This window comes from Tauraco erythrolophus, chromosome 1 (assembly GCF_009769465.1).
Source record: "Tauraco erythrolophus isolate bTauEry1 chromosome 1, bTauEry1.pri, whole genome shotgun sequence".
Taxonomy (NCBI): Eukaryota; Metazoa; Chordata; class Aves; order Musophagiformes; family Musophagidae; genus Tauraco; species Tauraco erythrolophus.
The window spans coordinates 124,559,497-124,585,493 of record NC_141465.1 but is presented as its reverse complement, the minus strand read 5'-3'; the positions used below and the strand labels follow the sequence as shown (position 1 = coordinate 124,585,493).

General features: G+C 43.6%; 1 protein-coding gene across 2 annotated transcripts; it reads left to right on the top strand.

Annotated features, from left to right (window-relative positions):
* Positions 1-460: 460 nt before the first annotated feature.
* On the top strand, positions 461-22,604 carry CEP57 (centrosomal protein 57). Of its 2 annotated transcripts, XM_086621864.1 has the most exons (11): positions 461-493; positions 5,602-5,758; positions 8,963-9,142; positions 9,436-9,557; positions 10,509-10,625; positions 16,553-16,630; positions 17,751-17,855; positions 18,015-18,095; positions 18,532-18,776; positions 19,451-19,595; positions 22,364-22,604. In XM_086621864.1, exons 1-11 carry the CDS (start codon positions 464-466, stop codon positions 22,598-22,600), a joined length of 1,497 nt encoding a protein of 498 aa, XP_086477990.1. In that variant the 5' UTR covers positions 461-463; the 3' UTR covers positions 22,601-22,604. The 2 variants fall into 2 exon arrangements, with proteins under 2 accessions (XP_086477990.1, XP_086477996.1); XM_086621870.1 differs by lacking the exon at positions 8,963-9,142.
* Positions 22,605-25,997: the final 3,393 nt, after the last annotated feature.

Genomic DNA, 25,997 nt, shown 5'->3' with positions numbered 1-25,997 from the left:
TCTGATTGGTCCGCCTCGGGCGGCTTCTGCTGTTCGATTGGTTGAAGTGCGGGGGCTCACTCTGACAAAGACCATCCTCTTCCGCCGCCTGCTCTCCGCGCGTGCGCGGCAGGCGCCGTGCGCCGCACACGAATCCCGCGGCAGCTCGCTCTTCCCGCACGCCGCCTCCCCGCTCACGCGATTGGTCGCAGGACGCGGTACCGCCTCTGTTCACTTGTCCCCTTCGATTGGCTGGGAAGCGTCTCTCTTCTTATTTTATTGGGTAGCTCAAGTGTCACTCAAATCTGAGTCTATGGCGGACACGCGTACTCTCTCGGGGTGGGGCTTACCCTCTGCTTCTCCCTTTCCATTGGCAAGCTGGCGTGCCAGTCAAGCGGGGCTTGATCCGCGCAAAAGGCGCTGCTGCCGCATGGGTGTCGTGCCTTAAAGGGACAGGCACTAGCGCGGGGCCCCTCCGGCGGCCATGGCGGCGGCGCGCGGCCATCAGCGCACGGTGAGGCTCGGCGGCTGCCTGTGAAGAGGCGGCGGCGGCTCGGGGGGAGCCTGCCCGGACCCCCCTGCGCGGCGTTGGGGCCGCCCCGGGGGCGAGGGCCGGCGGAGCCTCTTCAGGCGTGCGGCACTGCGCCGGCGGTCCCTGCGGCCGGGGAGCGGGGGGAGGAGGAGGCGGGCCCGGGACCTGGGCCCGCGCCTCGCCGCACCGAGGGGGCGGGCGGGCGATCCGGCTGCGGGGGGCTTGGGCGGGAGCGGGGCCGCGGCCGGGCGGTGCGGGGCCGGCGGCCTGCCCGCCCTCGGCGTGCCGCGAGCAACGCGGACGGTGAAAGCAGGTGCCATTTCTGTGTGTTAGAGCCCCTCGTAAGCGCGCGCGTGGTTTTTTAAAAGCGGCGGGAAAGGAGAACGGGGCTGCGCGGTTTGAACCCAGCCCTGGTGCTGGCCCCGTGCCAGGGTCTGGGGAGCATGTTTGGAAGCGATTGGGATTCCGGCGCTGTAACTGGGTTTGTTTTCAGAAGCAGTTTGGGGTCGTGGCCTGGAGGTAACGCGCAGGTTGGCGCAAGCGGCAGGGAGTCTCGGCTGGAGCCAGCACCGCGGGCGGTGGAGGCTGCCTGCCTCCACCAGGTCCTCGCCTGAAGCAAAAGTTCCCGGTTGGGTTCCTTGTTTGACGTCTTGGCTCGACGCTGGTGGCTCTCTGAAGCCAAGCGGCTTTTCTGGTCGCTTTTTTTCTTTGTAAGTGGCCGTGTCTTATGTGATGCTGTGGAGGAGTAGAGATAGCGGGAAGGATCCAGCACGATGGTGTGCAGGATACACCTGGCGAGGATTTATGACTTGCGGTCTCGATAGCTGCATGGTGGGCACCCAGCTTGGTGTTCTCTGCTGTGTGTCTCTTCCTCCTCTGCAGTGTTGGGCCATGTTTGCGCCTGCAACAAGAAGAGCGGTGGCAAAGTGGTTTCAGGCCTCCCAGACTCTTCTTCTGACTGGTGGTTTTCTAGCATGTGTAGAGGAGGATGTCAGAAAACTAGCTCTAGTCTTAAGTAGATGAATGTAGGCTGTTTAATTAGCTTAGTTGGTAAAACAAAACTTTTCGGAAAAAAGGTGCCACTGAAGACTTTTTGTATGTGTTGGGAAAAAAAAGGAAAAAAGCAAAGTTTACACTTTCTGAAGTTTGAAAATAGTTGCTTTTAATACTTCTGGCACACTACAGCAGAAACTTAGCAAAAAAATACTGTATTGTGCCAACATTTTTTTCTTCCTTGTTTGGTGTAATGGGTTGACTTTTTAAAGTCTGCCTTTGACTCGCCATGAGCGCTCCTGGCTCGGCCTGTATCAGGGAGGCGCAGGCAGCACTTGGGTTGGCCCCTGGGTGATAGTGGCTGTTCCTCCTTGCCCACCCTCTCGGTAATGCAATACTGAGGGACGATGGCAGGCTGCTAATTAGGATTGTGTCTGAAAACGGCTATTTTGAATGTTTTGATAACCAAGTACTTGGATATTTTATGCTCAGTGAACTCAGTACCTGGTTATTCTGTTTTTTTTTTTCCCAGTCCCTACATAATTTTCCTGTTTCTGTTTTTTTTTTTTTTGTTTTTAACTGTGTGAGGACTAGTGTGTGTCACTTAGAGCATTACCAAGCATCAATTTTTTTTTCCGTTAGTATTTTTTTTCTGTTCTGAGCACCTGTATAAGAACTTGAAATAGCATCTACTGTAATCTAGTCCCTATTCCTAATGCCAAAGTGCTAGTACCAAAGGTGCTGACTTGGTGCCCTCATGCTTTCTTGCTGCAGTTAATTATGCAAGAGAGTTTCTGCATTTTCCTGCCTCTTTGGTTCTACAGTTTGTTTACAATTCATTGTTATTTTACTGTGCGTGGATCTAGTCAAATTGTGTGTGATAATGAGAAAAGCATATAGAGATTATTTTTTCCCTTTTTCTTACTGAAACATTTGGTATACCACTGAGATTAAGTGTCTTCTGGATAATTTTCCATGGTGTGCCGTTTTTTCTTTACTGCATCAGAGAAGTAACAATGTTATAGTGGGTGGTTTCTACCATCTGCTCAAGTTGCTTGGTTTAAAAAGCGTACCTCTGCCCCAAGCTGCTGGTTCTTATTGTAGAACTTTCCATGTGAGGTTATGCTTTTCCCCCCCAACCTCCCGTGTTTAGTCTTTGGGAGCTCCGGAAGCTCCCTGCGTGCTGCTGGTGTGTTAAGCTATTGCTGCTCTGTGCTCATCCATTTTGCATGCTTGAGTAGGGGGGTGATGCACAATGGTAGGAGCAATGGATTTTGGAAGGTAATGTCCTTGGACCTGTGAAGGTTAAATGTGCTCAGCTCATGACCGTTGAGTAATGCTGATACACTTAGCTCCGTGTGGGAATGCTAAGCTGCTTCATTTACTATTCTGAGGCTTTAGTGTGGCTTAAGAAAGGAAAGAGAGTACCCAGAGTTCCCAGAACGAGGGGAGAAGATGTAGTGAGCAAATGTGGCCTAGCTAAGAATCAGAACAGATTCTGATTCTTATTCCCTGATTTTCATATGTTGGGTTTGTTTTTTTTAATGTTCCAGGATTTTCCTGAGCATCGCGGCATGATGCTCCTCGTGAGACTTTCCAAGAGCAGAAATAGACTTAATAATTTTTCATGACTTGAGAGAAATCGAGAAGAGCAGAGAATCGGTGCAATGTTTGAGTCTGAGATTTGCGATGGGAAATTCCTTGATGCTGTTTCATAAACTTTCTCAAATTTTTCGCTCAGGTTATGTAGAATCGCTATTTGTGGGACGGAATATAAACCAGTCTTTTGCTTAAACGTATAAGGAAAATAGACTTGGTAGCAAGTGATGATTTCGACTGAAGCAAAGAACAATTGCCCATACCATAGACAGTGCTTCAGCACAATTTTTTCAGCGTTCGTTTCAAGCAGATGTCTGTACTGGTTGTTGCACTGTTCAAAGTGGTGCCTGTACCCCGCATCCAGGTCTAAATTAGAAGACATGCAACTAGTCGAAAGCTCGTATTTGTTGTGCTTTGCATAACTTGCTTTTCAACTGTTTGAGCTTTTTCTTTCAGTCAGCCCGCTGACTGGCTAGAAAAATGTTACTTATGCCAGAAAAACAAAAAAAAAAACCTCCCGTAGTTTGGGTTTTTTATGTAGTTATTTTTAATTCACAGACAAGATTTTACAGGTGAGAAACACAGACATCTAGGAAAACTGTGATGCTGGCATCTCTACTTAGATTTCAAACTGATTCTTCTTTTGTTTTGGCTATTTCTTAGGATACCTTTGATTTGAATCAATAGCAGATAGAATATTGATATTTGCATCAATAGTACTGTCGTTTCGGTTGCTGAAGCTCACATTGCTGCTGCTGTTCTGTCGCCTGCTGCATAAAGTACCATGGTTTTTTTGGTTCCTTTTTACTTCATTATTTGGTCTTGTTATTCCATGTCCATCAATTCAACATCCTGTAACACTGAGGATATTCTTTCAGGAGAAAGGTTTAGGTCTTGATTTTTAGCTCCTAACAGGCTTGCTTTTGGTTTTAAATTAACACGTTCTAGTTAGACCAGTGTCTAGCTGAGCAAAAAATAGTGTGTATTTGTGTGTATACAAAAACCTGTTCATAATATTTTTGTTAACATATTCTTAATTAGGGATTAGTGTTTTAATTGGCTTTCTGTGGTAGCAAAAGTTCTTGTGCAAATGCAGTTATTCCAAGAAAAGCAGTTATATTGTGTGGGGAAAATATTATAAACACAAACTGCAAGGCATTCATAAAACTGTGCTCAGAAATGCTGATTGATACATTCAGAGTACTTAGGGTCCTGATTTTCTTGTCCACAATGAATCAAAAGCTTAAAAAAACCCTGCCAAGATCAGCAATTGCTCAGTTGGCATAATAGTGAAGTAAATGCTCTGTGGAAAGCTGTAGGAGCATTGCATCTGCCTGCAGCCCGCTTCTCTCTTCGGTTACCTTCAAATTCTGTTACTGAAACGTTTAGTGGTGGGTACAGTGGAGAGAAATTACTTGCGCACATTAAAAATATAAGTGTTCATGTTTTATTTAATTCATATCCACAAATCAGAAAGCATAGGCCAGGTAGCCAGTCTTTGAGTCAAAACCATAAGCACAGTATACCCAGTGCCGTGGCCCTTTTGCTTAAAGGAATGGTGTTAGGAAGCACATGGTTTAATGGAATCCTGACTTTGGGCAACCTGGTGTAGTGGAGGGTGTCCCTGCCCATGGCAGGAGGGTTGGAACTAGGTGATCATTGAGGTCCCTTCCAGCCCAAACCATTCTGTGATTCTATGCCTGCACAGCGCGTTCACAGCTAGGTGGTCTTCTCTGGTCATCGCAGCATCCAAAACACGGCAAATGTTTGGAAAGCTGATGTAGACTGACTGTGCTCTCTGTGGCCTGTTTTTGAGAACAGTGTCAAGCTGATCTAACAGCACACTGTTGCTCAGAGGCGGAGGTGTCCTCCTGGGCAAGATCTGGTGCTGCTTTTCTTGTGCTGATACCGCTTATCAGGTATAGCATAAAGTCATCTACATGTGTCTGCTGGCAAGGTTCGATCTGTTCGTGGAAGGACAGGAAAGATGAATTGAAGCCCATGGAAAAGAGGGGTTGGGACTATGCAGCTGGGAAGGTGAGATGAGGAGAGAGCGTGTCTTCTGTCCCATCTACAGTCAGTGAGCTATTACGTTAGATGAGTGCATGTAGAACTGTGGTTCTGGGTGTGCTTTATCAGGTTTGGCCACCTTAGTGCAGTATCTCATGTGCAGTGAGTATAATCAGTAGTTAAGAAGGTGTCTATTTTCCAGCCAATTGTGTATTTCCTTCTCACAGTAAGCAAAAGACAGTGTAGAAAACAAAAGTGGAAATGGGAAAGCGGTATGGAAAAGACATTTCCTTTCCGATACTGTTTTTAGAGGAGGAGAGTTGGATGTAAAAATGACATAGCTTAAGGCTATAAGGAAGGGAATACAGCTTTTGAGGTATTGCAGTCTCCTGCAGCAATACTTCTACATGTCATCTACTCGGAGTCTACCTTTTTTTGTTGTGACAGAGAAACAAACGTTCTGAATAACAGTTTTGTTTTGTTTTCAGGATGATCTGCACAAAACTCATGACTCTGCCTCAGCCACAGATGGGCTCTCTGCAACTTCATTTATAGAATATCCAAAGCACAAGCCATTTATTAATTCAGACTTGCTGCGCTCCCCACGGAAACCGGTAATTCCATATCCTGAAAGCAACAGCAGAGGTAATAGTTCAGCAAAGTTGTTTTCTTACCTGTTTCCAAATCATGTGGTGAAATACTGTATGTCCGTGTCTACAAAGGTTGCAGTCTTTTTATCCTTTTTATCACTTCCCAGTGATGTGCAGGTCGTGTGTTTTGTAGGTCCTTTGCAATTCTCTTTCTGAAGAATACCTAATGAAAAAGGTCATCTTACAGCTGGAGAAATGATGCTTCTCTTCAGTAGCAGAAGGCTGTAAAATTGGCATAGTACTTTGTGAAATTGTCCAGACATGTCGTCTTTGTGCCTTCTTCAGTCCTCCTTTCCCTCCATCTTTCCTCTCTTGAGCTTGCATCTGAGTTTGAGATGAGACTCTAGTCTCCAGAATGGTTTGGAGCAAAGGAGGAGGTTTGATCCTGTTGAAATGGGAAGCCTTGTCCTGTACAAAGGGTGAGGTGAGAATATTTATTGTATCAGTGAAGACTTAGAGGATACAGAAAAGAGTTTAGCTTGGTGCTGAACTGAGATCTCACAAAGCAAGAAAGGGAAGTGATTTTACTTCTGTTTTCTTCCTTGTTTCTAGGCTGTTCCTTCTCCCTTCTTTCCCACTCTGGTCCTGGTGTTCATCTCTGTATAAACAAATTCATCTTACCTGACCTGACACGAACAAAAACATTCTTGGTTAGTTTTCTGTTATTTTAGTGAACTGGCTTGTTACGCAATGAGACGTACTCCAGGGCTGCCTTGGGGCGAATACAGGAGGCACAGAGTTTTGGGAGGCTAGAGCAGGACCCATCCTTTGATGTGAGCGCTGTGGCTCAAGGTCATGGCAAAAATACTCCCTTTAAGACTGGAGTTGCTTGGAGGCTTAAGGATATGAAAAACTTGATATTTTTTCCTTATAGGGAGAAAAGTGAGAAATATTTAGGATGAATCCTAATGCTACTCAAACTAAATGAAAAAAGTCAGCATGATAGGCTCAAGTCACTGTTCTGAAACCACAGAATCCTAGAATAATTCATGTCTGAGTTATTAGAGACCTCTGTGTTAATGACCTAGTAGACGAAATCTCAGTTCTTGAAGCGCTGTTAAAAACGCGGTGTATACTCTCATACGCTCAATCCATCAGTTTTGAGAGTGCCGTTGGCGCAAAACTTAAGGACCCTTGTGACAGATAAAAATTTGGATGTGCAGGAAAGATCTTCCTTATGAATTACTGATGCAGGCGTATTTTTGTAGGTTGTGTTGCATGTTGCATTAGTGACAAGCTTTTGAGTTCCAGGTTTTCACTTGGCAACTTTTTTCAAGCAGAGAATCTGCCAACTCTGAAATAAGTATAGGTGGAGGGAGACAATCTGATAAACTATATCCCTTTTTAAAAATTATGAATTGTCTTTATTTTCAATAAGTGTTGAAGTAAATACGAATATGTACTGGAAATTAAATCCAACAGGCAGATGATCCAATATCTTACTCTTTTGCATAGGTTTTAAAAATGCAAAAATGTTCTGGAGTGTATGTTTTAGTAAGGCTACTACTTATAACTTCAGATGGGAAAGTTGATTTAGTTGTTCTTGGGGGTCCTTACACTCCATGGTTTTTAAAAAAAAAAAATCATACTGAAAAATCCTGAAATCGAGTACAGTAAATTCTTCTTATTTTTGTGTTGTGTATATGTGTGTCTCAGTGTGCATAGTTGGTTTTAATGCTTTAATAAGGATGACTGAATGATACTTGCCATTGTATTGGGTTTCATCTTCATCTCCTCGTTGCTTGAATTGCTTCATTGCTGTATCTTGTTAGTTATTATTGTAAATACACAGAGATCTCAGTTTAGCTCTAAGGATAACAGTATCAAAGCTGTTGATAGCTTCAGCTGTGCCCATTTCAGCTGAATCCTGATGACAGTAACATAAGTAAAGAGAGGAGGGTAGAGTTGTTGACTGTGATCCTGCAAACAGGGCCAAGCTGTCTAAGTTCTCCTGACTGCTGTCACCCACTCCTTATTTACTTAACAGTTACCTTAAAGCAGGTAGTTTTTATTGATTTCATAGATTTCTAGGTTGGAAAAGACCTTAGAGATCATCCAGACCTTAGAGATCATCCTTATCACATCACTATCAGATGTGATAGTCTAATGTGCTGTTCTGCATTTCATGATTTGATGAGTTTTTACACGGGAAAACTCATTCTGATAATTGTTTTTCCTTTTTTGTAATCCGATGCACAAACAAATAACGCAGTTCCGATTTTTCTGAGCTCATGCATTCGGTAATGAAGGTGGCTTGTCCTTTCTCTAGAGTGGGTTTAAACACAAAGGAGTGGGTTAATGTGACCTTGCGGATTAGTCTGCTATGTGAGCTGTCTGTGCAGATGTTCCTGTGTTTAACGGGACTGTATAGGGAAAGGGCTTATCATGATGATTCCCTTTGCAGAATTAAACAATACAGCTAAGAGACGCAGTGCATCAGATTACCAGCAGATGGTCTAATTGCAAGGTGATGTACTTTCTCTTACAACTGCTTTTCTTTTTGTGGTGATGAATACATACAAGTTTTTGTTGAGTAATTGTTCAAGTAAGGAATGGAACAGGAAGAGGGAAAGTTGTTCAGCAAGGACAACTGATGCATGAGGAGATGCGTGACTTGCAGGAGGAGGAGGGGAACACAAGTTCAGAAGAATCACAAAAGAAGAATCACAAGAGCAGAAGAATCAAAAAAGAACTGCCACTTAGAAAGAAACGCTTCTATAGCCCTTCTGATAGCTAACCTTTATTCTTCTCAGTGATTGTTAATAGGAAGGTTGTGTTTCTGTATTTGTTGTGCTCCCATGCACTTCTAGAGGAATAATAATGATACCGAGAACTGCCACTGTTTTAACTATCCAGTGTGACCTTTCATTTCATTTATCTTTATCAAAAGAGTCAGAAGATGCACTGTTTGCACTTAGTTTACAGAATATTTACGTGCCTTGTTCTGGGAAATGGATGCATCTTTCCCAAGTGTTTCAGAAGAAGGTGTGCACCAAGGGCATCTCTTCTTTTGAGACTAGTTTTAGAAATTGTGGTTTAAAGGGAAGCAGGTCTTAATTCCTGGAAGGAGTCTTGAATGCTGGTAAGGAGCACTCTGACTTTCTTACATAACATGCTTTTATAAAAATGTTTCAAGTTCAGTCTTATCTTGAAGTGGTGATTTAGCGGTATCTAACAAAAGGTACTTGTTCAATTACAGCAATATTTTCTGCTCTGAAGAATCTCCAGGAAAAAATTCATCGACTGGAGTTGGAACGGCTTCAGGCAGAGGAGAATGTAAAACACCTCAGCAGGGAAACAGCAGACTATAAAAAAGTACTAAGTGAACAAATGCAACACAAAGAGCATGACAAGACTGAAGTGTCAAAGAAAAATCAAGGTTGTTTGCAAACTTTGTATTATATAGATACTACAGAACACTGATGTGGATGAAACTTGATTTTTATCAATGCATAAAGCTATTTTGATTTACTTAGTTCAGCATCTTTGACTTTGCGTGGAGTTTGACACATGGGGTTACGAAGAAATAATTTTAAAAGCATACTTGGCTGTAGGGACTTGCATGCATAGAAAAGTTCATTAGGCTTAAATCTGTGAGTTTCTTTAGATTGTCTGTTTCTTGTTTATTTTGGAACTGTCCCATTTTACTTTTCTGCTTTCTGTTGTCTTCAGAACTGGCTTCTCAGCTGGCAGCTGCTGAGTCTCGGTGCAGCCTTTTAGAGAAACAGCTGGACTACATGAGAAAAATGATCCAGCATGCAGAAAATGAGAAGTCACATCTCTTGGAGAAACAGGTGCATTCTCAAGATTATCTCAGGGTTAAATTATAAAAATCATGAAGTATGTCATGATTTTTATATCTTTATATAAACATAAATATATTTTTATATATAAAAATATATATATAATATATAATATAAATATAAAATCAGATAATTTAAATATCTTTAAGTGTGGATGCCTATTTCCACTGGCCTTTATATATTTAGGTGTGGATAATTTCCCTACTTAAATTTCCCAGTCTTATCAGGACTCTGGTATTTTCTGTCTTCGTGCACCTGTCTCTAAGGCAATATCAAGCTCTGATGTTAGTAGGAATTGTTTGCTTCTGCATGATTGGCTTACTACAGTAGCTCATCATTTTCTCTCAGTGTTATACCCGTGTGCCACTGGAAAAAACTCCCTTTTGTGTTTACACTCTTTGGGTCTTTGGAGGTTTTCTTTGCTAGTACTGCTTTTGCTAAACTGGGGCTGAAATACTGATTCTGTAGAAATAATAGTACATTTTCTGTTTCCTACCATCAGTGACTGTGAGATTTGCCCTTTATCTAAAATGAGCTCGAATTTTGTTTTATAGGAGTGTGGATCAGAGAGCTCTCTGTTCATTGGGCTCTGTGGCTGTCCTATTTCAGTCTATTAAATATTTACTAAATAAAAAAAATTAAGAAAGCTATCTACTGTAATAGCTGAGTAATGAGGGTTTTTTACCACACCGGCTTCGGAGGGAGGAGAGACTGCGGAGTTCTCTCTCTCATCTGAACTTGTTTGAGTGTGAGGTTCCCAACGTTGATGGACCAGTGGCACAGTTGCTTCCTAATCATAGCACCTTCTAAAATTGCACGGAGGAAGTAGTAGTTCCTTTGGACTGTTTATGGGCCTCCTTTGAGCTGCAGACACAAGGCTTGCTACAGATTATCTTGTTTTATTGTGCTTATAATTGTTCACTTTTTGCTTTTCCCTTCAAGGGTTCGTTGGAGAGAGATCGGCTTCTTGATCAATCGCATGTTCAGTCTAAATTGGAAAAGCTGGATATGCTGGAAAAAGAGTACAGCAGACTTACTACAATGCAGTCCGTAGCAGAGGTCTGTTATTTGTACTGGGTATTATATCAGACTTGACTTGTTTGTTGTAACCAGCACTTTATAGTCGGTAATAGAGCTGAGCAAAACTTTTTCCTGTAGAGAAAGACAGCAACTGAACATCTTTTTTAAAGCTTAAGTCTTGTAAAAACTTGCAGTTACATGGCCAGGTAGGTTTTTTGGTCACTACACTTCATTTAGCCTTAACAGTATCTGTTGGTGTTCCTCTTTTGTGGTTAGTTGGTGCACAGGCATGCAGGATTGCCAGCATTCCCAGGCTCCCAACTTCTGAGTTGCTTTGCATGCTACTGAATGCCAGCGCTCCTGTTCTGTTCTGACCCAGATTTGACCCGAGTTGTGTGGGTTTGATATGTCAGTTTTTTTCTTTGAGCCCCTTGCCCTCCTCCTTAAGAAACACAGTTATTACTAGTTATTGTATGTGCAGAATTCTGGAGCCTGGCATTGCGAGTCCTCCGGCGCTGGCTGCCTGTCAGTGGGTTTGAGCCAGCCTGCCTCTTCAGGACTCCTTTTGATTCAGTGGCTTTACAAGTTCAACGTGACTGTGTTTGGTCATGTTCTTTCTGTGTACCGCTTGTGGCATTGGCTTCTGAAGTCCAGTCCACGTCCTGCCTCTTTCTGCTGTTGTAGAGACACCACAAGACTCCCAAGCATGGAGCTACAGAGGGCTTAAGGAGGGACAGGCTTCCACCTGCAAATTTCTTCCATCCAAAAGGAGCAGATAGTACATGATTAGATTGTGGTATTGAGGACAGTTCTGGACTCTACTAAAATTTTAGGCTTGCTACCCTTCACACCAGCCCTTGCCAGGTGCTGAAGTAAATGGTGTTTTTCCAGGAATACATAAGGAGATATTTGATAGTAAATCTTTAGCAAGTTGGTCTGCTGCAGGACCTTGAGATGCTACAGCTGTTCTTGGGAGTCCCTGACCCAAGGCAGCTGTAACAAGCTGTTTAGGATCTCGACACCCTGTTTTGGTAAGCTGCGTTTGTGGAGTAAAAGTGCCTGCATGGTTCACCTGGGCCAAACTCTTTCAAAGAGAAATAAGTGTCTCCCAGGCTTTGTTCACTGAAAGTAGTAGTAGGTTTCTCCAGGGTTGAGGTTGAAGTAACTGGTTCAGCAACAGGAGTTCCTTTCTCAGTGGCTTTTACAAGGTTTTTGACTGGTGGCAGCTGGAGTTTTGTGGGGCTGGGTTGTTTTTCTTTTTGTGCCTGGCTAGTGAACATAATTTCAGCATAATTTATTTCCGCCCTCCCCCCCGCCCCAGCGTCAAGCTAGATGTCTTTGATCTTTTGATGTCTTTAGGAATTAGTAGCTGACACATTAAATCTATTTTAATGGAATTGAGTGTTAAATTCACACAATTTTGAATCACTTCTAGGAACTGAGAGAAATCTGGATTGAACTCTGACTAAAGGCCATTTTCCTTGTGATGGTTCTCATATCATGAGCCATTTTCTGATCGACAAGTCTACCTGCCTCTGTGCTTGCAAGCTATGGTTCTACCTGAGCATCATGTGCTAAGTGTTAGAATCCTGAAAGGGTGACTGCACAGTTTGCCCAAAACAATTGCATCCATTGCCTCTTCGATCTCTGCTTTAGTTGTGGCAGGCGCAGAGGAACATATGCGAGTTTAACTTGAAGCAAGAAGTGGATATGACAATTTCTCTACATGGTGTGCTGAAATGGATGGAAAGTGGTGAGATGACCACTCATGAGTGAGCAGTGATTTAACTGCCTCTGATTTCAGACACTCTGCTGGAGCACAAGTTGTGCGTGGGTCTTACTGAGAGCATTTAATCTCTGTAGAGCTGCCACCTGGTACTATCAGTATTACCTTCAAGCAGTTTGTCAGTGTTACTGTTGCCTGTGAGAAGGAAATGCTGAAACCCTTACTCATGTCCTTACTTACTTGCTTCCAAGTGCAAGGTCCTACATCTGGGTCATGGCAATCCCAGGCACAAATACAGACTGGGCGGAGAATGGATCGTGAGCAGCCCTGAGGAGAAGGACTTGGGAGTACTGGTGGACGAGAAGCTCAATATGAGCCGGCAATGTGCTCTTGCGGCCCAGAAGGCCAACCGCATCCTGGGCTGCATCAAGAGGAGCGTGGCCAGCAGGTCAAGGGAGGTGATTCTCCCCCTCTACTCTGCCCTCGTGAGACCTCACTTGGAGTATTGCGTCCAGTTCTGGAGTCCCCAACATAAGAAGGACATGGACCAGTTGGAGAGGGTCCAGAGGAGGGCCACGAAGATGATAAGAGGGCTGGAGCACCTTTCCTATGAGGACAGGCTGAAAGAGTTGGGGCTGTTCAGCCTGGAGAAGAGGAGGCTCCGGGGTGACCTTATAGCGGTCTTCCAGTACCTCAAGGGGGCCTACAAGAAAGATGGGGAGAGGCTGTTCAGGAGGGCCAGTTGTGATAGGACAAGGGGTAATGGTTTTAAAATAGAGGGAGGTAGATTCAGGTTGGATATTAGGAAAAAATTTTTTACCATGAGAGTTGTAGAACACTGGAACAGGTTGCCCAGAGAGGTGGTGGATGCTCCATCCCTGGAGACTTTCAAGGCCTGGTTGGATGAGGCCCTGAGCAACCTGATCTAGTTGGAGATATCCCTGTTCCTTGCAGGGGGGTTGGACTAGATGACCTTTGACGGTCCCTTCCAGCCCTAACGATTCTATGATTCTATGATTCTATGTCAAGGACTCCTAACTGGAGTACTCAGCTCAAAAGCATTTTCTGGTGTATGTTTATAGCAACTGTAGCCCTGCAGTGCAGTCAGTCTCTGGATGGCTGTGACAGAAGTCTGTACATGTCTGTGCCTGAGGATGGAGTGGGGGGACAGTGTTGTTCCCTGAAAGCACAGTTTGGGCTCTGGTCTTGCTCTGGTGTGGCCAGATGGCTGGAATTTGAACGTATGTGTAGATTACATGTTTTGAAGAGCTATAGTTGGTAGTAATTGATCTTTTCTTAATGCTAACAATGAGACTTAATAAAACCCCACTGTTCTGTGAACAACAGAAGTGATGAATCCTTGCATTCGGTTGTGGCTGTATGCTACCTACACCTCTAGTTTTTGCTCTGTCCTCTAATTGCCAGGTGGTTAGAAGCAACACCTGCCCTGTTCCAGCTGAGTATCTGCTCAGCTGTCAAGCAGGTGCTAATTTTCAGGGTAGTCAAGCACAAAGATAAAAGCTGTCCTCACACTGGAGACATTTGCTCTCTGGAACTAATTTGGATGTTCATCCCAGCAGCCAATATTTCTGAAATTTAGGTGCTCTGTATCTTTGAGGTCTCATACCTTTCTGTCTTCTTTGGTTGAAGTTGTTTGACAGACAGGATGCCATCCAGAGGGACCCAGACAAGCTTGAGAAGTGGGCCCATGTGAACCTCATGAGGTTCAACAAGGCCAAGTGCAAGGTCCTGCACTTGGGTTGGGGCAATCCCTGGTATTGATACAGGCTTGAGGGTGAAGGGATTGAGAGCAGCCCTGCTGAGAAGGACTTGGGAATATTGATGGATGAGTAGCTGGACATAAACTGACAACATGTGCTAGCAGCCCAGAACGCCAGCTGTATCCTGGGCTGCATCAGAAGCAGCGTGGCCAGCAGATCCAGGGAGGTGATTCTGCCCCTCTACTCTGCTCTCATGAGACCCCACCTGGAATACTGCGTTGAGCTCTGGAGTCCCCAACGCAGGAAAGACATGGAGCTGTTGGAGCTGGTCCAGAGGAGGGCCACAAAGATGATCTGAGGGCGGGAGCACCTCTGCTATGAGGAAAGGCTGAGAGTTGGGGTTGTTCAGCTTGGAGAAGAGAAGGCTGCAGGGAGACCTTACTGCAGCCTTCCAGTACTTAAAGGAGGCTTATAAGAAAGATGGGGCAGACTTTTTAATAGGGACTGTTGTGATAAGACAAGGAGCAATGCTTTTAAACTGAAAGGTGGTACATTCAGACTGGATATAAGGAACAAATTTTTTACAATGAGATTGGTAAGGCACAGGTTGCCCAGAGAGGTGTTAGATGCCCCATCCCTGGAAACATTCAAGATCAGGCTGGACGGGGCTCTGAGCAACTTGATCTAGTTGAAGATGTCCCTGCTTATTGCAGAGGGCTTGGACTAGATGACCATTAAAGGTCCCTTCCAACCCAAACTATTCTATGATTCTGTGATTCTATGAATAAGGTGATCGCATGAAACTTGATTTCCCTTAGGAAACAGGCAAAAATAGACATTGAAATATATCACTTCCATTTTTTCATGGAAATATTTTGCAGCAGCTACTGGAGACTGAGTAGAGTGTTTTAGGCAGCCCAGTGCTGACCTGCAGCATGCTCTCTGTGCCATGCTACCTCTGGTGATGGGTGGCATGGCTGGGCAGTGTCTGTGTTTGTTGTTAGCTGGCCCTCTGGCCTCTGCCTCTCACAGCTGGATCAGTAATCCGTGTAATACTTTTCCCTCTAAGCAAGAAAAAACCTTTCTTTTGGGTATATAATTTGGATGGATCATTTCTAACACCATCTATCACTGATGACACAGTAAGATACACTTTTGCTGTGCAGTTTGAGCTGCACACTGCAGCTAAACAGCTGGCTGAGTGAATGCTCATTCGTGTCAGTGTAAAAGCATTGGCTCAGCTTCGTGTCGGGCTTCGGTTCAAACAGAAGATTTGCTTCAGTATTTTCATGTTAAAAATTCTGTCATACTTAACATTTTAAACAAGATCTTTGTGAGACTGACCACATGGAAGTCAAGAGTTGTGCTGCATGCTGTAAAGGCCAGAAGTTGATTTTAAGTTACCTGGAATATATCTGATTTGAATGAAAAAAAAAAAAAAAATCAAAAGGGTTCTTTTATTCAACAGAAAAAGTTGGTTCTTTTATATAGTGTCTTTGTCCTCAATGTTTATCCAGGGTTTTGCCTTTTAACACCTTTGTATAACAGCTGGTTACGTTAATTGTGCAGTTTCAGTAAAGCAGAATTGAAGTGTTTGCTATTTCAGCATAGTGGGTTTATAAACAAACAGAAGTGCAGGACTATAGCTGTTACTTTGAATTGCTTTTCTGCTTGAGTTTGATTCGTGGCTCTGTGAGTAATCAAGTCTTTGGGGGAAGAGAAGGGAAGTTGTTTTGTGTCCTGGAGCTCTGGATCTTTTTTTCACTCTACTGTATAAAATCAGAAAGTTATTTGATAACTTTCACACTGAGAGCTTAAGTGTGTCCAGTTTAAACACAGTTTTCGTCTTGTTGGAAGATTTACAAAGAAACGTGTGCCTTTCCTCTTAACTCTTTTTTTGAAAAGGACTTTCAAAAGATTTCTTAGATGTTTTTAACCATAAAAAAGATGAAATTGCTTCAGTTTTGCTTAAAGATACCTCAGAGGCATCATATATAAAAATTCCCCCCATGTCTTTATTAAGAAAGCGGCTAGATGTTCAAAAATTCCTCTCTTCTAAAAGTTTGAGTTACAAATATTGGCAAAAATACCTTTAGTGGTCTAAATAAAGCAAGTCTTCTCTCCGCTTGTAACGAGACGTGATATACCTTTGTTAGCCCCTTTGTAGTATAAAATCTTTCAGGATAATGTACACAAAACAACCTACTTTCTAGGTTTTTTTTTAAACTGAAGAGAAAGACAGCCTTGTGTACTGCTCTCCCTGTAGGCTGGGACTTAAATTCAGATACCAATTGCGGAAGTAAAAATAGAAAAATTAATTAAGTTTAAAGCATAAGCACTTGACTGCTGTATTTATGCGTATCCAGAGAAAACGTCAGCAATTGTTCCGAAGCCTTCGCTTAGCTTTAAGTTGTAAGTTGAACTGGTATGCTTGTGCTCAAGCTCCTAGTATTGTAGGCTTCAGGAAAAAAAGAATAGTTTCATGAGTAACGCTATTCTTTTTATTCAACTTGGACTAGAAAAAAATGAAAGAGCTGGAACAGAAGCTTCAGGAGGAAGAGCATGCGAGGAAGCTTGTTCAGGAAAAAGCAGCTGAGGTAACCAACCGGAAATTTCTTTTGTACTGGTACGCACTGTAGTTAGCTCTTACTTTCCATACACTTTTCAGCTGAAGTTGCTGAAAGTGCCTCCCCTATACAGAATAACAAACCCCTTGGTTTAGTTGTTTTTTGTTTTGTGTTTTTTTTCTTCTCCTGTCCGAGGTGCCAAATGTTCTGAAGATCTCTGAGCTTTTTGGAAACCTTTTTCTAACAGCATCTGTGTACCGAAGCTTGATTTTTTTTCAGTGAAAGAAGCTAGTTGGAAAAGAGGAGTAGAAATTCAGACTAATTCATAGTTGAGGATGTATAAGGATTTCTGCTTTAAATAGATTAAGGTTAACAAGTGTGCTCACTTGTTTGTAATTATAACTAGAAATATTGTAGAAGGAGGGGAAAAAAAGAAGCAATAACACTATTGGTTATCAGCCCATAAGGAAACTGGCCTTCTAACCTTGAAGTCTTCTGTTCATTAAATATTCATTGTATGCTGAAGAAGTATGTAGGTAACATGTTAGGCTCTAGCATTAAGCTTTGCCATCAGTTTGGAGGGGGAGAGTGTCTCAAATTAATCATGAGTAATTGTTTTGTGAATGCTTCTAGTTGAGATTGGTTAGGAGATGATTTCTGAAGCCATGCCATAGCTTCCTCTTGGAAGAAATAGCAAAGTGTATAGAGCTCGCTGTTCACAGTGAGAATCCTAACCTTAACTCTTCCAATAGATGGTTTGTGGTTGTTTCCTTTTACTGTCAAATTTAATGGAACAGAAGGAATAGTTGTCTGTTAACTATATGCCACGGGATCAATTGAGCAGGATTGGGTGGCTTGGCTTCCTTAATGTTTTGTCAAGTGTAAAGCACAGCTGATGTTTTGGCACTTACCTGCATCGGAGTAATACAGTAAGACTTATTCCCTAACTTACTAGGATTAGTGTTGAGTAGTGCTACTGGAGGAAGTATTCCTATTTAATGTTTAAATGGGCCTTGGAAAAACCTCCTAATAACTTGCAGCCCTTGCTTTCAGAGAGCCTGTATTTTTAAAATTGTTGTTTCGCAATTCTCATCTTACTTCGATTATCTATTAATATAATTCCAGTAATTCCTTATTCCCTCAATTAAAGCTTCAGACAGGCCTGGAAACCAACAGATTACTGATTCAAGCAGCGTCACCATTGCTTTCTCCAAAAGCAAGAAAACCGAGGAAGAAAACTAAGCAGCCAGAGAAGGTAACATGGGGGGAAGAGAAGGGCCATTACTGAGGAGTTAAATAAGGGTGCGTGCATGCAATCAGGAAGGTAGGTTGCCTCTTTTATTACAAAGCAAAGGGAAAATGGGTTTGCTGTAGTGTCATCTTTGATAAACGTTTCTTTCTTCTTTCCTTCCAGAAACGCTCTCTTACCAGCCACCTCACTCCGCAGCCCCATTACAGACTGTGTCTGGGTGACGTGCCCTTTGTAGCTGGGAAGGTGAGCTGCTTAGTTCCACAGCTTCATGCTCAGTAGCTGCAGCTCCTGAAGTGGCCTTGGCTTGGTGCGCTCCTGACACCCAGTGGTCAGATCATTTTGTTTTCTTTGACTCTTCCAGTTTGTCTTCAAAAGGCTGACTTGCTGCAGTGGCATTTCCAAAAATGGGTCTTCTCTGTGCTGCTAGTCGAGCTGTTCTTGTTAGAATCATAGAATCACAGAATGGTTTGGTTGGAAGGGACCTCAAAGACCATCTAGTTCCAACCCCACTGCCATGGGCAGGGACACCCTCCACTATACCAGGTTGCTCAAAGCCTCATTCAAACAAAAAATACATTCTTGGCAGCAAATCAAAAATGTGATTGTTTTTAAATGTCCCCCATTATGATCAAGTAGGTTGTTGACAGTGCCATTTAAAAGAAGTCTCTTTTCCTTCCAGTCTACCAGTCCCAGTCATTCAGTTGGTGCCAACGTGCAACATGTCCTACACCTGATGAAACAACACACAAAAGCTTTGTGTAACAGTCGTGTGGTAAATGATACTCCACTAGCAAAATCCATCAGTACTGGTCATCCTGCCAGCAAAAGCAGAAAGTCATCTCTGCCAAAGGAATCTTCTTCATCCCAGGAAGAGCTCTCAGAAGTGCTGCTGACTTTACAAGATGAATTTGGGCAGATGAGTTTGTGAGTTTGGCATATTCTCCATTGCAGATTATGAATGTAGATGCTTTATATTTTTGGCTTTTGCTTTAAAGCTTGAAGGTTTTTCCTGAGAAAGGATTTAGTCTGGGGAAGTCTCTGGCATATAATCTCTGTTCTGCTGGCTGCAGAGGCTGTCATTTCTTTTTGCAGTTAAAAATAAATTCTGATAAACAGTCTGGACTGCATACCTGGTTTTATATGCAGCGGTATCAAGTTTGCGAGGGGTGAGGGAGAAGTGTAGTAGCAGCCCCTGATGCAAGGGACAAATGCTCCATTAAAAGACAGCTTTACTAGTCATTTTGCTTGCCTGGTCAACAGAACACGAATTGTTACTCTACTGCACAACTGCAGCAGATACAGATACTCAAAGTAGTAACGGAGTGCTGGGATCATGCCCTTAAGGGGTTATTTGGTCATTTTGAATGTGTGGAGCTACTTATGTTATTGAGACTTAATGTTGCAGCAGCCTGCCACCAGGAGGTGCTACTATAATAATGCTGATAACCAGCAAAACTGTTCTTACTGGTTTGTTATGGCATGTTGGACATGTCTGGCTGCTGATGCTATGGTTTCCTAGAGGTGTTGTTTCTGAACTGGGTGCACTGGAAGCCAAGGGAGTCTGATGCAAGCTTTCTTATGTCTGAATTCCGTGTTAGTGATCACCAGCAGCTGTCAAAGCTCGTCCAGGAAGCCCCAACCATTGCCGTGAGGGAAGATCTGGAGAGGGAACTTGAGGCACTGGTGGGAAAGATGGAAGCAAAGGCAGACCAGATCAGCAAAGTCCGGAGGCATCGGTTGCAGGTGAGTTACTTTTGACTATGTTAATGCTTCCGTAGAGTTTCTATCTTAAGTGTTCTTTTTGTGTTACATCCTAATCTAGCAGCAATTGAATAAAGCAGAAAACACTACTGTAGAGCAGTAGTGCCTAGCTTTAGCTTTGATGTCCCAGAGTTAGCCTGCATGCCTCCATCTTTCCCTCTCAGTATTTCTGCAGGAGTATGCTTTCTGTCTTACCATGCCAACATTGGGCCACTCTTCATCCTGTCCTGGGCAGAGCTTTCACATCTGTTCCTGCGTTGCCTTTTACACTCCTCATCCCCTAAACAAGGAAAAGATTGCCCACTGTAGGAAAGCAAATCCCACAGCTGTTGAATTCTGTAAATACAGCATAAGCTGCTCGGGTAGTGCACAAGATGAGAAACAGCATATAGGGCTGAAAGGTGTGAGGCTATTTCCTGGGTCCCGGCAGTCTGTCTGGGAGATATTTCTGTCGGATGTCTGATGTGTCAGGAGATAACCTGTGTTCTCATCAGTCACGCTCACTCCTGGCATGCGTCAAACAGCTGTGCTGAACCAAAGCAACCGTTTTGCATGAGGTCCCCAGTGACAAACGGCTGCACGGATAGTGGGGGAGAGCCCTCATGTGGTGAATGGGTGATTTAGATCTCTTAAAGAATCACCATCAAAGGTATTAGTGAAAGTGGTTTTAATACGATGTTTTAATAGTGTGACATAACAAATTTCGATGGCAAGGCGCGTTCTATTAATTACTGCATGGAAGAGACATACAAAGGAAAATTGAGTTAGACTCAAGTTAGAATGGTTCTTAGAGAGACCGGAGACACAAGAGGGTAAGGAGGACGTTCCCATTGAGTCACGAGGTTCAGAGTGGACTCCCTTGCTTTCTAAATGCTTTCTCAGAGAGGAGTCTAGGTGTGGCTAGATCCAGACTTAGTCCCAGACTCGGTCAGTGGTTTATGTCTAAAAGATTATATATGTAAGGTTTATAATGTGTCATCAGCATCAATTCAGCATGCGAAGTTACCATTCTACAAGGTTACACATGATATTGGTCACTTACCAAAGATCTGCTGTTGGTGAAAGGTCTCTGCCTTGAGGAGCACCCTTGAGAGATATCCCAGCTCAAGGGGAGATGATGGCAGTGCAGCCGCACTGCCTAGAAGAGAGAGTTCAAAGAAGCCTCACTTAGGCTGTCCTATTTATGGAATAAAGTGGTTGGCTAGTAGTCAAATTACCTGCGATGGAAAAGGTATGCATGAGACTCCCCATACCCACAACTTTCTTTGTGCTTTGATAAATGAGTCTTGGAAAAGCCACCCACTATTCATGTGTTAATCGAATGATCGGTGTTCCAAGCTCCTACACATCGATGCTCACTGTGTCACACTGCTCCTTTGTGGGTTTTCAGAGAACAGGTTGGAACTAGAGGAGTTCTTGGCCTGGCTACAGCTCGGGCCTTGACCTCCTGCAGAGCCTGCACCAAACACCGCCAGTCTGGTCAAGGGGTCGAGCACGCCCGTCACACCTTGTGAAATGCCGATCTTCAGACTGAATTTTGAGTAACCTAAACTGTATTTAGAGAGATACTTAGATTCCCAACAGCTTTCACTGTTGAGCTGAATCTTTTAACAGTTCTCCTTTGCTTGGAGTAAATAACCTATTTATGTTTTGATCTGCATTTTTTAAAACCTGAAATACCGGCTTCATTTTAAAAACAATTTTCAAAATGTTTTGAATAGTGTAGCCTGTTCGTTCAAAGCTATGAAACCTATAGATTCTCTGTTTTCTCCAATATTGATTCATTTCAGTGAAATTCTTCCAAAGAGCTTAACCTTTTGTGTTTAATCTGGTTCAGTTCATATGAACCAAGGTTCACTCTCATCTGATGTAACTTACACACGAAATACGTACTGAGAGCACTGCTGCTGGCATCCAGAATGGACACCTGAAACGTTTCCGAACAGAAGCATTGCTCACCTTTGATCTTTTGTGATCTTCGGAGGAACTATTGCAGAGAAACACGTGTGGTAGTTCCCAGTAGTAACGATTCCATATGCTGAGGCCTCTGATCAGCTGTTGGCAAAAGTTTTAAGAGCATTTAGGGAAATTGCTGCAGGCTATAAACTGGGAGGAGGGGGCACCAGTGCCTGAAGTGGGGGGCATGGTGGGAGCCGGCCGCTTTGGGGTCTGAGGGTATGAGCATGTCTGCACCTTCGGCTCTGTCCAGTTCCCCACGGAAGCTTATGCCAGCTCAGTCCTGGTCGCTGAGAACTGAGTCTTAGAAGCTGTGGTGTACAGTGCTGTGATGGACACCAGCTCTCGCCTCAGCAGGGGTTTGGTGTCTTTCTAAAAGCTGCATCTCTGACAGGGACTAGCTGTTAAAATCACTGGTATGTATGTCGGCAAGTTTGTTGTCTGTTGTTTTTCTTTTTAATCACTGGATGGTAACAGTGCCAAACCAACTTTTTGTCAGATATGACTTTTTCTATTATATTCCTGATGGAGGCATTCCCCCATAATCAGCTTGCTGGTTTTTAAAGAGCTAACGTAGTAGTTCAGACTGTAAGATGAGCACAGCTCTGAAGACACAATGATAGCAATGCTGTGCAAGGAAAGCAAAATACTCACTATTCAGGGTGACTTGGGAGCATCTGTTTGCTCAGCTGGGTGAGATGAGTGGTGGGATATTTCTGCTGTCTGGAAGAACTGCGGAATGTAAACTGAAACAAAGTCACTGCTTAATGTTTTTCTGTGGGTTTCTCTTTCAGCTAGAGAGACTTAAGAGAGAATGCAAGTCCAAAAAGACTTCTGCTAAACAAATAAAAGACAGCAGGTTCCCTGTTAGTGAGGTTAAAGTAACAACTACAGTAACCACAAAAGGCAAGAATGCTGGTCCCATCAAAGTGAAACCTGGAGAGAAGAGTCGGAAAAATCTTCAGTTGTTGCGAGACATGCAGACCATACAGACTTCACTACAGAAAGATGATATCAGCTGGGACTACTGACTCTTCTGCAAAGAGTCAAACTTCCTCATGTTCTGGATATAAAGCAGCTGCCTTTCTTGCCATGTGAAAGAGACTACTGTATGCTAAGTGCACTTTTGAAATACGGGCCCTGAATTCTCCATCCTTGGGTTTGATTGTGTATATTATGGCCGTTTAAAACACATTCCACTTTTAAGGTACCCAACCACCGAATCTGAACATAGGTCTCCCCCAGGTCCTTCCGTGTCACGGTTCCAGCAGTCCCTCTGTTTTCTTTCAGCACATCAAGCACCACGTGTTTCTGTAGGTTGGGGGGTGTGAAATGACCTGTGGACTGGGAGGCTTCTCAAGATGCATCTCCTTTGAAAAGGATGCTGCGTCCCCAGTTCTGTCTGGGTGCAGCTGCAGTTACTCAGGCTCCGTGGGTGCCTGAGGGAGAACAGGTAGACCTTTTTAAAGGTGGCACATGGAGCTCTTCTCAACAGCTGTCCTAGTTCCTGCTCTGCTACATTGCGTTAGTGAGCATGGATGGCAGTGGATGTGAGAGTACTCAGACAAGGAGCAAAGTAGCTTTTCCCAGTTATTTTGCTTAAGGATTGACTGAATTATTTTCAAGCCTGAAGAGGGAAATTTTCCTACAGAAATCCTACTTTATGAAAAAGCTGTAGGGTAGGGGATGATAATATCCCATCTCCTAGTCCACAGCTTTGGGTGGTAAAGAAGTGAGAGAAACCACAAGTGTTTTAGACTGCAAGTGCCTCAATCATGCCATTCAGTCCTGGCATCTTGCTTTTAACTTGAAATACGTGCTTTGATGAGCTATTTTGGTAGTGGTGCAACTCATTTTGCACTCTTGACTTGCACAGCTGAGTAAATGTTATTTATTATGTTAATAATGTAAAGAATTTCCTATTAATGGAATGTATAGAAGACCCAGATTATCCATTTATAATAAAGCCAGCTTGCCTCTTGAACGAATTGTGGGAAAGCTGCACTTCCTTTAAATCAACTTGGAGTTTGCTGCAGCGCTGTGCCCTGTCCAGTGTGCTTTTTGCAGTGAAGTGACATGGCCCTGGTCAGGGTGATGAACTCGAGCTGCCAGCAAACTGCAGGTAAGGTGAGGCTCAGTTGTCCACCTTTGCCTGTAGCTAATGGGCAGGGAAGTGTAGGGTCAAGGCAGGCAGGAGGGATTTGAGTTGCAGTTACCTGTAGGTGATCCACCCTGCTTGCCTCCTTGCATCTGATGCACAGAGGTTTTAGCTGTGAGGGGAGAAATCAGAAGGTGTTAACCAGGCCTGGAGCCATCCCCCTTCATTGATGTTAGAGACACGGGCTCCAGGTAGCTGGAATAACTGCTTGGAGAGCAGTTCATCCCAGAGGTTCCTAAAGGTCAGTAGCTGAAACGACACTCAGTAAGGTTGCTTGGGAAGGATCTCTGGGAATTGGCTTGCTCTAAGATGGGTTCATGTCAGCGTTACATCAGGCTGTCTTAGACAAGCTGAAGATGCAGCTGCTTAATGATGGAGGGTTCAGGAGTATCTGAGGCTCTGTATGTGCTGCATACAGTGGATGAAGTGCCCAAGCTGGAATTAAGCCTGCTAGGGGTGAGAGGTTCAAGGAGCCAGGCATTGAGTTCATCCCAAATCTTCCCAGTGAATTTGGGCTTAACATGAGTTACAGAGAAAATGTGAATCCTCCTTTTACACAGAAGTTACTTTGCTAATGCACTGTAAAGCACAGAAACTTTCATTTTTTTTAATTGTGAAAGTATTTTTGTACTATTGAGCCGCTAAGCACTGTATCTGTATGAATACTGGTCTGGATAGATAAGAGAAACTTGTCCAAAGATGAATTTTGTTTTTCTGTCATTCTAAATTTCAGAGTTTTAACACTGGCATCTTGCAAGACCATCTGCAGAAGAATGAGATTTGGATTCAATATACTAAATTTTCAGTGCTATATATTAATGTTTGCATGTCCTAGAAGTCCTTTGGAGAACCACACAGTTGAAAATAAGAGCACAGGAACTCTATTGCTTTATCAGTTTTTATTAGTGTTAAGGAAACCAAACAGCCTTCATCAAGAAACAAAATATACACACATAGTCAACTTGCTAGTAGAGAATAATACTATGAACCATCTTACATAGTGATTGTACACAAGAGCAGGTCCGCCCTTCAACTTTAAAGCAAATCCAAGTCCTTCAGAAAGTGTTTTGTGTGAATTCTTTGCACTATTGAACCATGAAGGTGTCAGGCCACCCTGTACGAAATGCAGTGATGCCATACAGCCTCTTGTTCTGTCGCAAGGTGGCTGTGGATTTCTCTGTAAGCACGGAGACACCGGTTGCAAGAGAGCAGGCGGAAATGGAGACTACAGGCAGAAATTACTGTTACTGCCTCAGAAGGAATGTGGCTTTCCAAAGGCAGTTTCTTACGTGTAAATTGGTCCACTCTTGTACTCTCAGAAAATACTTGTTCTCTATCGTGGAAGAGAGGCTGAGTGAAGCAGCACACACCTAACTTCCTTCGCTGCAAGCCCCATCCTCTGCAACCCCATGCTTATCTGTTTGGAAGAGCACTGGAAGTTTCACCATGTGTGTCTTTCATCTCCACTTCTACAGTAAAATTTTGTATTAAAATTTAATTTGGACTTAAAAATTAGCATCACCTGACTAAACTTGAAGTACGCTGTGAGAAAAAAGACCTAAACACAGGGCTCAGAAACTGGCTAAGCTGTTTAGTCTACTGGAATAACGTTCCGTAGCAGTTGCAATGCAGGCAGAAAGGCTTCTTTGGTTGATCGACAGTAGCTTCCATTAGTTAACAGAAAACTGAAATACCTTGAAGTACGCCACTATGATCCTGCACAGAAGCATTAAAATCACTGATTACGCTTACCAAGCAAAATGAAATGACTGATCCCAGCAGTTCACACGTGCCCCTTGGTATTCCACCACCTACCTTTCCCCCGACGAGTGTGAGGCACTGGAGGACAGAGGAGCTGCAGAAAGCCCGGGGGAGCCATGCTCTGCTTCCCCCTCAGGAGTAAAGGTGCTCAAGTTGCATCCTGGCACACCCAGTGTAAACCGTAAGTGAGACTCTGAAGTGGCGGAGATGGGAGTAGACTTTGTCCTACAAGGTCAAGTCTTGTAGGTTGGCTCCTCTACCACTGTGTTTTATTGATAGGAGCTGCCCTTTCTTTAAATAAGGCATCATTTACATGGCTTCCTCCAGCCTAGAGCCAAGCAAAGGGAGAAGTGAGAAGAACGGTGATATGTTCAGACGGGAGAAGTGAGAAGAACGGTGGTATGTTCAGACTCTACTGCTGCTTGTCCCTATGTCTGTTGGCAGAGGCTCTCGTTAACACTGCTGTGCAGGCAGTGATGGTGGAGGGTTTCGTGACTTCGCAGCTGTAT

Coding starts and splice junctions, on each gene's coding strand:
- CEP57 (XM_086621864.1), top strand. CDS start 464: ATGGCGGCGGCGCGCGGCCATCAGCGCACG. Junction 9,143..9,435: donor AGTGTCAAAGAAAAATCAAG/GTTGTTTGCAAA, acceptor TGTTGTCTTCAG/AACTGGCTTCTCAGCTGGCA. Junction 18,777..19,450: donor GAATTTGGGCAGATGAGTTT/GTGAGTTTGGCA, acceptor ATTCCGTGTTAG/TGATCACCAGCAGCTGTCAA.